Below are 10,601 nucleotides of genomic sequence, written 5' to 3'. Positions count from 1 at the left end.
TTTTTGAGGGCTCTGATAACGTAAGCTGAACATTCATATATTATATGCCTTTTCTTTTTCTGTTTATTGTTTGTTGTTGTGCTTCTTAAAAATGTGAGGTGCTTTTCATTCGCCAACCATGGTCGACCATGGTCGACCCTGGTCGCCGGATGTGCTTTCCATTCGGCGTGGTAACCCAACTCGGTCGACCGCCAGCGACAGCGGCCGAAATCGGCGGTCGGGCATGGTTCGCGAAGAAATCAAGAAGAAAGTAGCGGGAAACGGCTGAGGAGTGAAAGCGTTGGTCAGGTTGAATGAAGGAAAGTTTCTGTGTTTTTGTGTAGAATTAGGAACTTTTCTTCTATTAAACTGATCATACGCGAATCATGAACATCAATAAACCAAAGGTAAGAGTCGGAGCAAAATACACATTCAATTTCTGATTGTAAATGAAGATCTGTTTGCGTCAGTAACCTCGCATTCATACGCATCGTGGGCTTTGAGTTGATAAATGGGCCTTAGCATTTCATTGAATGATAAAATGTCTTAATTCCTCTAGGTCATGGTGGTGTCCCAGAAAAGAATCCAAGAAATGTTGAAGCAGGGACTTATACTCCGGCCACCACAACCATCACTAGGTAAATATATATCTCATTGAACGCAGTCTCTCCCACAACTTTAGGGCCTATTTATTTACATTATATTCTTCAGCAGGATCATCTCAACCGCAACCTCAACCGCAACCCCAACCTCAACCCCAACCAGAACCCCAACCAAGCCGCCCTGCAGAGGAGAAATGTTCATGGAAGGAAGAAGAAATAAAATCATTAATCGAGACAGTTATGAAGAAAAGAGATGGGAAAGTGGCTCACATCTCAGATGTGAAGTTCTGGAGGCAAGTGGCTGAAGAAACTCCAGGCATTCCGTGGAATCCCGAGCAGTGTCAGACCAAGTGGGGTAATTTATTGCGAGGCTACAGCCGCAAGACTACTGCTAGTCATTCCACGGGGGGGCCTCCATTAAACCTCAACACTTGTGAAAAGTTTCTTTACGAAGAGAGCGCGAAGCTCAACCCCAGAACAGCCTTCATGATCCCTGAAGGCCAGGTAGTGGCGGAGGACATCGACATCACCCCTAGCTCCTCCAGTAGCACCCAAGGTGCCAATGTGGAACCCTCTCAATTGACACCACACAGGAAGAAGAAAAAGGTACCACATGGCTCTGGGTCCAACCAGGCTGGAGCTAGGAGTACCTTGCAGGCTGCATTCGTCCACTTCCTGAATAAGTCCGATGAAAGGAAGGAGGCTAGGACGAGCTATGAACTGAAACGAGTTGCTGTTATGGAGGAGCATATGCAACTACAAAAAGACAAATTGAAGATGAGAAAAGCTGAATTAGAATTTAAAAAATCAAAGTTATTAGAGAAGCAGAAAGAGAATAGAAACAAACTGGAGATGAAAAGGAAATTGGTCGAGGTGGAGGAGGAGAAAGTTAAGCTCCTGAATTTGCTGAGGGAGAATCAACTGTCCCTGTGATAAATTTTAAGTATTTTTGTACATACATTTAGTATCTGGCTAGAGAGCAGTCATCAGGCCATGTCAGATAACTCAGTCTCTGAGTTATTTACACACTGACCTACCTGACTTCTGCTCACTAGATCGATACAGTTGTGTACGGGGGATTCAGGAAGGGCAGTGTGTTCATAACTTAGAGACTGATGTATGTGATATATTTTGATGGACTGGCTGTGCCATATATTCAAGGATTTTTGAGTTACTTAGTTTTAAATTATTACATCATTTGTTTTAAGGAATTGTGTATTAGTGTAACTGTACAGTATCCGGCTAGAGAGCAGTCATCAGGCCATGTCAGATAACTCAGTCTCTGAGTTATTTACACACTGACCTACCTGACTTCTGCTCACTAGAACGATACAGTTGTGTACAGGGGATTCAGGAAGGGCAGTGTGTTTATAACTTAGAGACTGATCTATGTGATATATTTTGATGGACTGGCTGTGCCATATATTTGTTTAAGTAGGTATTACTTTTATAATTGTTATTTATGCATAAGAATTGTTCTGCTTTAGATTTACATTGTTGTGCACATACTTTTTTTTAAGAAATAAGAATATATTTTATATATGTAAAACCGTTTATTCAATCTGATCATTACTGCACTTTCCTGCACACACTTCAGTGTACTCAAACCATCACCTTTCAGATGATCATTTTCTATAGTTAATTTATGCACCTCATGGACAGGTGGTACGTTACTTTGACAAGAGAGTGTTAGCTCCTTTATTAGCAGATGGTGCATAGAATTTGCAGATACATACACTTCAACATGGCTTTCCACCAAGTCAATACGCACGTACATATAGTGAGTTACAAGTTTCATACAAGTGCATTTGCCGCACGCCTCTGCCTTACAGGAATAACAGCATCTGGATATAGTTCTCTGAAGGCAGAAAGTGTCCGATTTTGTGCCACCGGCGCGTTGTCATTGTTATCAATATCATCTTCAGAATCAGCACCTTCATTTTCATCACTGTCATCATTGTCTTCCTCATCAATCAAGTCTTCACCATAGTCATCTCTCCTCATACAGATATTATGCAAAACACAGCAAGCAATAACTACTCTTGCAGCAAAACGAATATCCCTGAGTCTCATTGTTCCTCTCAAGTATCTGAAACGACTTTTTAAAAGTCCAAAGGCCTGTTCAACAACAACACGAGTTGAGGATACTCTTGTATTAAAATCAGTCTGCTCTCGAGTAAGATTGCCGTAGTCCTTGAAAGGAGTGACAATCCATCTTTCACCAACACCAACATAGCCTTTGTCCCCCAATAAAAAAGTGCCCCGAGGGAAAGTGTTCTCGAGGTCACGTTCTGCTGCTCTGTACAATCCTGTTCTCCGTAACACACGTATGTCATGGAAAGAGCCAGGACTACCACACTGTACATTTGTGAATATCATTTCAAAATTGACAACAGCCTGCAGGACAATAGAGTACTTCTCTTTGCGGCACCAATAAACCCTGCCATAAAACTCAGGTTTCTCAATGCCAATGTGAGAGCCATCAATAGCACCAATGCACTTGCGAATATTTGCCCTCGTAGCAAACGCAGCAGAAGTTGGTTGGATATCTTCACCCCGGGGCCAGACAATATGGTCAGGCGAAATATGTAAAAGCCAGTCTGTAACTCTTCGTACAACTCTAAATACGGTTGTTTCACCACATCCAAATAAATTGGCAGTTTCTCTGAGTACATTGTCACTGCTCACCATGCTTAAAAACATTAAGAGACTTAGTTCTGCACTTATTGTATCCTTTCCCCCAGGGGTGTTTGGAATGAAGTCACTGGCATGCAGCTCACCTAAAAGAAAAGAGGATGGAATGAAAATTGACACAGAGCCAATTGCAAACCAGAGATTTCATTAGACAGCACCTTACCAATTAGGTCATCGACTACAGGTCTAGGGAGCCTAAATTCTCTTCGAAACTGTTCGTCATCCTTCTGGTGGACAATATTGAGATAGTCTTCAACCCTTTTACGAGGGGCACCAAAAAGCAGTTCTTGATATGCTCCAAACATCTGCACTATTTCGTCATCTTCAATCGCTTCCTCTGAACCTCCAGTGGAATTAAAGAGCGAATCATTACTGCTGCGGCTGCTGCTACTGCTGCTACTACTGCTACTACTACTGGAGGTATTGAGTACTTCTCCACGCTCTAGAGCATTCACAACCACGTTGAGATCTAAGTTCATCTGTAACAATGAACACAAGTGCAGCTTTTAGTATATCATACAACAACATGGAAGGTAAAAGAGAGAAGAATACCACATAACCTACCGTGTAATACCTCCAAATTACTTTTTTTTACTTGTTCGACACTATAAAAAGACAAAAATCGAACGCAAAACAAGGAAAATACGGAATTTCACACTCCAACCCGGCGATTTCAACAGGGCTATCACGTTCCCCTGCGTCCGCGTTCCTCATCCCATGCTAGCCGCCGTTAGCCGCGTCTAGCTGCTGTCCGTTCCTCCCGTTCCGCCGGTTCGCCGCGTTGCCAGATTGCAGCCTCGGCCGATAAACCCTGGCCGTAGAGGAAGCATGCTGTGCCAACAGCCAAACATGGTCCGCAGTGTTCCGGTCCCTGTCTCATTTGCTCTGCGAGCTGCGGGGGAGTGCCATCATCACCACCTGCAATATGACCGCCAATAATCAAGGTAAGAAAAGTGCATGCGTTGCTGTAAAGTGGGACTCTGTCCCAAGTAGTAGAAATGCATTAAAACTCATTTTGTTCTAGTTTGCCTTTGGGGGGTAGGAGTCCGGCCCCGTAGTGAGATCATAACGCCGCTTTTATTTTAATTTGTTTTTCCCATAGATCCCACTAACCAGCAATGGAGTGCCCTCCTCGACGCCCTGCACCGTTTCAAGGTGATGCGGGGGGACTTCACCAACGAGGGTGCGGGAGCTGCTGGGCGCCACGACGAGCTGTGGGCCCAGACAGCTCACCGTCTGAACCAGATGGGGGGGGCTTTCAAATCGTGGGAGAAGTGGAAGGAGGTAAGTGTACGAGTGTCTGAATTATCCACTGTGTCGAAGTGTAAACACCCTGGAGAATTCAGACACTCCATTTGTTCCGTGACATCCCAAGTAGCGGCAAATGCGCATGTTAATGCACGTTGAATGTAATACATTTTAGACGCACTTCATGCGCACAATGCACTTTAAATGCGTCTGAAATGTATTACCTTCAATGCCCATTTTAATGCGCATTGCCGCTACTCCTGATGCCACGTGCTTTAGTAACATCAACACCGGCGTAGCAGACAGCATAGGTCTGTATGGTCCCACCAGTCGGCTTCCGTTCTGACAGCCAGTCTGATCGGCAGTACCTATGGTGCCTGCTATGCCGGCCTATGAACGGGCGCTAATGTAATATATCGTTTCAGGCCTTCAATAATCTCAAGGGGAGAGCCAAGCGGCAGTACATGGAGCGGGCCCGCCATGTCCGTGGGACGGGCGGTGGACCGCCTCTCCCAGAAGACCTGGAGCCGGAAAAGCTCGGCATGAACCCTATCTATTGTAGGGTCATGGCTTTCGTTCCACGAGAGCAGCTGTTCGGCCACGATGGGGTGCCTGACCCTCTTCAGGTAAGTTATGGTAACACGGTTGCCCCAGCGGTTGATGCCCCAGTCTCCACTCGTTACCCGAGGGGGTAATCACTTGGGTTCGTAGCGTTACGGGCTATTTCGTGGTATTTCTCCTGCCACTTCGGTTATTTCTCGCCCATTTTGGATTATTTTGTGGTATTTTCGCAGTATTTCGGGAGTCTTGACTATTTCACGAACTATTTCGCGTTTATTCGGACTAGTTCGGGGGAAGGTGTACGAACTATTATGTGATTACCCCCTCGTCTGTTGCTGTTTCGCCAGACTCAGTTTACAAATAAAGTAACTTTTGTCTTTCTATGCAGATGCAGATGCAGCAGCCAGTGCAGGCGGGGCAGCAGCAGCCAGTGCAGGCGGGGCTGCAGCAGCCAGTGCAGGCGGGGCTGCAGGCAGGGCAGCAGCCAGTGCAGGCCATGCGGCCGCCGCCGCCACAGCCACAGCAGCACCTGGGCCAGGTAGGGCACCGGCCGTGGCTGCAGCACCCTCTGCCCGGTCCGGAGCGCCACGCCGCCCATCCTGGCCTAGGACTAGGCCCGAACCCCTACCAACCAAGACACCAGGTCGCCCACTGTGTGTACCCGGCTACTCTTGGTAAGTTCTATATGACACAAATGTAATCTGTCCGCGACAAAAGTGGCCACTTTTGTCATCTGTCATGCTCACACATTATGCTCTTGCTTCCAGGTGTGACTCCGGATACTACCATGGGAGCCACGCCAGAGTCGGCCTCGGGGTACCCGTGGGCTGGCCTGGGGTCGGTGGCGGGACCCTCGACGTCTAGGGCTGGGTCTGCCCCCGGGCCGGGACCGTCGTGGGCTGAGCCGGGACCGTCGTCGTGGGCTGCTCAGTCTTCTGTCCAGGCGGGACAGTCGTGGGCTGAGCTGGAACCGCTATGGGCTGAGACCTCTGTCCCCGCGCCGGGACCGTCTGTCCCCGCGCCGGGACCGTCTGTCCCCGCGCCGGGACCGTCTGTCCCCGCGCCGGGACCGTCTATCCCCGCGCCGGGACCGTCTGCTGCTGCTGTCAGTCTGTCCGCGCCGGCGCCTCCGGTTGTTATACAAGGTTTGTTGACTGCTAGTATCAGCTTTAACTGATTCAATCTGGGATCATCCAGAAAGTACATTGACAGGTTCGCATAGCGCCTGATAGGTAGGCAACATCTTGACTGCAGTGCATGCGAGTACTGCGGGGTGGCCTACCGCGAGTCTCGCAGGCACTGAGCTTTCCCTCATTTTGCCGGATGAATGTGAGAAACGATCGTGCTTTCTGGACGATCGCTTTGATACATTTTCAGGATTTCCCAATATTCCCCTGACCCCAATTGAATTTCTATTACTAAAAAGTTCCAGTCACGTTTTTCTCCCTGACTTTTTCCTGACTTCCCTGTGCTTATCAGTAATGTGTACATTTTTATTCAGGTATCTCCGAGCTCACCGACGCGGTCAACCTGCTTACTGCAACCCTGCAGTCGTTGGACCTCAGACCTGAGATCGATACCACAAAGCTCGAGGAAACCGTTACAAGATTCGCGTCAACGGTGGACACACTCTCCAAATTGGGATAGCATGGATGCATGGATAGATATTTTTTCGTTATTTTTTTTTGTTCCTATATTAGAATTATTTAATGATTGTTTATTTTTCTCTAAGAGATTTGTTTTGACATTGAAATCAAAATAAAAGATGATCTCGCACTATATTCTACTTTACCACAACAAATCCAGCAGTAGAGGTTGCCCTCCTGATATCTTACCACACAAGTATCAAACTTAAATCTTATGAACATTTTTATTCATAGCTGACTGTCCATAGACATGCTCCACTAATCCTTTTTTATCACGCCAGTATAAAGATTTTTTTTCCTACTAGCGTATTTAAAAATGCATAAGTGGAGCTTGCTTACAGAACTCGGTAACCAAGCTATGAATAAAAATGTTTATAAGATTTGATACTTGTGCTTTAAATTATCAGGAGGGAGTTATCAGGGGGGTACCCTCCTGTCAGCTCTGAAATACCTGAACAAAAATGTACACATTACTGATAAGCACGCAGGGAAGTCAGGGAGAAAAACTTGACTGGAACTTTTTAGAAATTGAAATTCAATTGAGGTCAGGGGAACATTGGGAAATCCTGAAAATGTAACAATCAAAGCGATTGTCCAGAAAGCACGATCGTTTCTCCCATTCATCCGGCAAAATGAGGGAAGCTCAGCGCCTGCGAGACTCTGGGTAGGCCACCCCGCAGTACTCGCATGCACTGCAGTCAAGATTTTGCCTACCTATCAGGCGCTATGCGAACCTGTCAATGTACTTTCTGGATGATCCCAGATTGAATTAGTTTAAGCTGATACTGGCAGTCAACATTAAACATGAGAGACAAATCTATCAAAAAGGTAATGTGGGAGCAGCCTTGTAAGCTTGCAAACCTAGGTCTTCACTTAATTTTATTACGAACTGATCAAAGACATTGGTTGCACCCCAAGAGTTACTTTTACAGGGAAGTAGTTTAACTTTAACTTAACCACAGGGAAAAAAACATCTGAGATAGGTGTTAAGACCAACGAAACAACGAGAATTTAAAGGGGGCAATAGAGGATCTCATTTGTTTAGTGCAACTATAGCCTATTTGTTTAATGTCATAGTTTTCCCTACTAAGCACTTATGTAAAAGTCGATTGGATGTACTATAAATTGTACAGACAAAATTTAACCTTATTTAAATCATATTTATTTGAAGATCAAAAACACATTAGGGTTCAGTAACTGTTGTAGATTTATGTTTGTTCGGTGTTTGTATTCCAACCGATACTTAGCAATCTGGTGTGATGTGCAGGAGCAAAGGAGAAAGACAATGTTGTTTGGCAACAGTCTGGCTCGAAGTGAGCGAGTAGTTTTATTTATCAACACAGTATCGAACAGATGGCGCTGCAGTCGCAGACAAGTGACAGTCAAAAGTAGTCGCTATGAGAATGTACAGTTGAGGGCGCATAATTTAAATAAAGATGTATGTACAAATAGATGTAGCAGTAATATTTACAACAAACTGTACATTCACATAAAAATTTACTAGCTCAATCTGTTCAAGTTATTGAGCATACAGAAAGACACACACTAAACGTATTGGATTACTGGAGTAATAGGCTTCGCTAATTGCTCAGCCAACAAAATTAGAAATTGTATAAATTATATACTAGAATAGGCTAACAACTAAAGTCACCAAAGTTGAAATCTAACAAAACAAAATAATAGTAGATAGAAAGAACAGTGCAGGACTTCACACCAAAAAAGCATTAACTGAACAATATCAAAACTATTGCTTGATTTACAGCATGAACATACATAATATATTCAGTAAAGTCAGAAATGTCCATTTCAAATCACCAAATGACTTCATACTCATATTAATGTACCAAAATAAAACTCAATGCAGCTGAAATGTTATAAATAAGCCATGACAAAGTCACTCAGATCAAAAAACAGTTCCACATAACTTAACATTTTCTAGTAAGGTTATAATTTGAAACCTAACTGACGACTAAATATTGAAATTAACATAAACAAATAAAAATGTTGCACACAGGAATCAAACTTAGACACCAGGCGATGAACTGAATCATGACAAATAAAGGTGATTAAACAAAAGAAAAAATTCAATGCAAATTACGGTTCATGAACCAATTAGCATGGTCAACCAGTTCTGCTTGGACAGCATCTGCATCTGCAAAGAAAGCACCAACATCTTCATACTCTGGGGGCACAACATAGTTTGGCTCACGAGGATCCTGAAAACCAGCGTGGTGTACAGGAACTGCAAGCCTGCAGCGTGTAAGAATGTTGTGCAAAACCACACAGGCGTTGATGATCTGGCCAGATTTCTCAGGGCGGTAAGGGAGCGCATTGTCGTTGCAGATGCACCGCCAACGAGCCTTGAGCACCCCAATGCATCTCTCCACCACCATCCTCACTCTTGAGTGGAGTACATTATAATAATACTCTGGTGTACCTCTGACAGGACGCCATACAGGAGTCATCAGCCATGGAAGGCGAGGATAGCCTTGATCTCCTGAGGGAGGGAGAGAAAAAAGCAATGAGATATGGCTTTGTTGCGTGATATGTTCAGAAGAGTCTAAAATACAAACCTAGCAGCCAACAAGGGTCCTCCCGAAATGCAGCCTCCATCACATCTCTCACTGTAGAGTTGTTGTACACATGTGAATCATGGGATGATCCAGGGTACCGAGCATTTACATTGATAATATTCAAGTCAGTATCACACACCTAAGACAATAAAATAGTCATTTCAGCACAATTCACTTGATTCACAGAACATAAAAAATAGGTTACAAAACAATGCTTACTATCATCACATTGAGGGATGTAGACCCTTTCCTAGAGTAGTAATGAACATTGGGTTTAGGAGGTGGAGTAATCCTTATGATGGTACCATCTATGAGTCCTATTACACCAGGAAGGCCCATACGTGCATTTCTGCGGAAAAGCAAATCTGATTTGTAAAACACAGTTGAAATTTTGTAGTAATTTTACAATACAGTACATTTGTCTCGCTTACCTATCCACCAGCGCAAGACGTTCGGCATGTGTCAACGGAAATCTAACAAATCTAGTGAAAACAAGTGGATGGTTCAGAGCATTGGTCACTTCTTTAATGCAATAGCTCACGCTAGCCTGGGACATAGGGTGGTGCATAGCAGTACCATTGTGCTCTTGATAGGTGCCAGTGGCATAGAAGGAGAGCGCACAAAGAAGCTTGCAAGAAACAAGAAGAAAACAGATTTGTTAAAAAAAAACAACACAAGATTACCACAAGACACAGAGCAACACGAAAAGGGAATGTAACATGTGGCTGCACAAATACTTACTCTCATGTAAAGAGGAATAGCCAAGCGTGACTGGCGATGAGGAACAAAGGGGGTTATGACCTCCAAAAGGTCGAGGAATATGTCCTGCGGCATGCGGTACAGCTCGACGAATCCTTCAATAGACATGTCGAGGGGATTGTGGGCGTCACGTAAACGAAATCGAATGAACACCTGGTACCTAACCCTACGAGCATGCTCGGCGATAACATCGCGAGGCCGTCCGTTGAAGTAGTCGTAATCTGGAAAACAACGTTAAATAGTTCGAGAACCAATACGACTAAGCGAACAACGTGAGGAAATCGGGTTTGACTCAATGAATGCTTACCCATCGTGCAAATCGCTCGGAACAGAATGAACATGAAGATTTGATCGCCATCCCAGCTCAGCTCTGTTGTTTGAATTTCGGAGCGGAGGAACGTGGACGCCGGAGCGCTTGTAACCGAGCGAGCCGGCAACGTTGCAGTTGAACGGAAGGAACAGAGGGAATGGAATGGGTGGGGGAACGAAGCACAGAGGGAGCCGTTTAGACGCCTCGCGCGCGTTCCCTATCCCCGGGT

At 44.9% G+C, this 10,601-nt stretch overlaps 4 protein-coding genes across 5 annotated transcripts; 2 read left to right on the top strand and 2 right to left on the bottom strand.

Annotated features, from left to right (window-relative positions):
- Positions 1-6: 6 nt before the first annotated feature.
- On the top strand, positions 7-2,135 carry LOC113214107 (uncharacterized). Of its 2 annotated transcripts, none has more exons than XM_026433377.2 (3): positions 7-386; positions 539-617; positions 694-2,135. In XM_026433377.2, the coding sequence occupies exons 1-3, from the start codon at positions 366-368 to the stop codon at positions 1,512-1,514; spliced, it is 921 nt and encodes a 306-aa protein (XP_026289162.1). In that variant the 5' UTR covers positions 7-365; the 3' UTR covers positions 1,515-2,135. The 2 variants fall into 2 exon arrangements, with proteins under 2 accessions (XP_026289162.1, XP_026289159.1); XM_026433374.2 differs by having other exon boundaries at positions 691-2,135.
- A 7-nt stretch (positions 2,136-2,142) lies between these two features.
- On the bottom strand, positions 2,143-3,952 carry LOC113214106 (uncharacterized). Its single transcript, XM_026433373.2, has 3 exons — positions 3,840-3,952; positions 3,439-3,754; positions 2,143-3,361 (listed from the first exon to the last, which is right to left on the bottom strand). The coding sequence occupies exons 2-3, from the start codon at positions 3,752-3,754 to the stop codon at positions 2,376-2,378; spliced, it is 1,302 nt and encodes a 433-aa protein (XP_026289158.1). The 5' UTR covers positions 3,840-3,952; the 3' UTR covers positions 2,143-2,375.
- A 39-nt stretch (positions 3,953-3,991) lies between these two features.
- Positions 3,992-6,803, top strand: LOC113214104 (basic proline-rich protein-like). Its single transcript, XM_026433372.2, has 6 exons — positions 3,992-4,219; positions 4,378-4,559; positions 4,949-5,149; positions 5,473-5,758; positions 5,852-6,229; positions 6,586-6,803. Exons 1-6 carry the CDS (start codon positions 4,201-4,203, stop codon positions 6,729-6,731), a joined length of 1,212 nt encoding a protein of 403 aa, XP_026289157.2. The 5' UTR covers positions 3,992-4,200; the 3' UTR covers positions 6,732-6,803.
- Positions 6,804-8,003: 1,200 nt separating this feature from the next.
- Positions 8,004-10,595, bottom strand: LOC113214100 (putative nuclease HARBI1). The gene is made up of 6 exons (XM_026433367.2): positions 10,370-10,595; positions 10,045-10,283; positions 9,735-9,931; positions 9,523-9,652; positions 9,304-9,442; positions 8,004-9,227 (listed from the first exon to the last, which is right to left on the bottom strand). The coding sequence occupies exons 1-6, from the start codon at positions 10,401-10,403 to the stop codon at positions 8,815-8,817; spliced, it is 1,152 nt and encodes a 383-aa protein (XP_026289152.1). The 5' UTR covers positions 10,404-10,595; the 3' UTR covers positions 8,004-8,814.
- Between the last annotated feature and the right edge of the window lie 6 nt (positions 10,596-10,601).

Source organism: Frankliniella occidentalis, unplaced genomic scaffold (genome assembly GCF_000697945.3).
Source record: "Frankliniella occidentalis isolate FOCC.00 unplaced genomic scaffold, Focc_3.1 Scaffold415, whole genome shotgun sequence".
Lineage (NCBI taxonomy): Eukaryota > Metazoa > Arthropoda > Insecta > Thysanoptera > Thripidae > Frankliniella > Frankliniella occidentalis.
The sequence above is the reverse complement of the archived record's forward strand: the minus strand, read 5'-3'. Positions and strand labels throughout refer to the sequence as shown.

Excerpts from the sequence above, each read along its gene's own strand:
- LOC113214100 (XM_026433367.2), bottom strand. The coding sequence starts at position 10,403 with ATGTTCATTCTGTTCCGAGCGATTTGCACGATGG. Across the intron at positions 10,284-10,369 it reads CCGAGCGATTTGCACGATGG|ATTACGACTACTTCAACGGA; the intron begins GTAAGCATTCAT and ends GTTGTTTTCCAG. Across the intron at positions 9,228-9,303 it reads GGACCCTTGTTGGCTGCTAG|GAGATCAAGGCTATCCTCGC; the intron begins GTTTGTATTTTA and ends TCCCTCCCTCAG.
- LOC113214106 (XM_026433373.2), bottom strand. The coding sequence starts at position 3,754 with ATGAACTTAGATCTCAACGTGGTTGTGAATGCTCTAGAGCGTGGAGAA. Across the intron at positions 3,362-3,438 it reads TGTAGTCGATGACCTAATTG|GTGAGCTGCATGCCAGTGAC; the intron begins GTAAGGTGCTGT and ends CTTTTCTTTTAG.
- LOC113214107 (XM_026433374.2), top strand. The coding sequence starts at position 366 with ATGAACATCAATAAACCAAAG. Across the intron at positions 387-538 it reads TGAACATCAATAAACCAAAG|GTCATGGTGGTGTCCCAGAA; the intron begins GTAAGAGTCGGA and ends TAATTCCTCTAG. Across the intron at positions 618-690 it reads GCCACCACAACCATCACTAG|CAGGATCATCTCAACCGCAA; the intron begins GTAAATATATAT and ends TATATTCTTCAG.
- LOC113214104 (XM_026433372.2), top strand. Across the intron at positions 4,560-4,948 it reads CGTGGGAGAAGTGGAAGGAG|GCCTTCAATAATCTCAAGGG; the intron begins GTAAGTGTACGA and ends ATATCGTTTCAG. Across the intron at positions 6,230-6,585 it reads GCCTCCGGTTGTTATACAAG|GTATCTCCGAGCTCACCGAC; the intron begins GTTTGTTGACTG and ends ATTTTTATTCAG.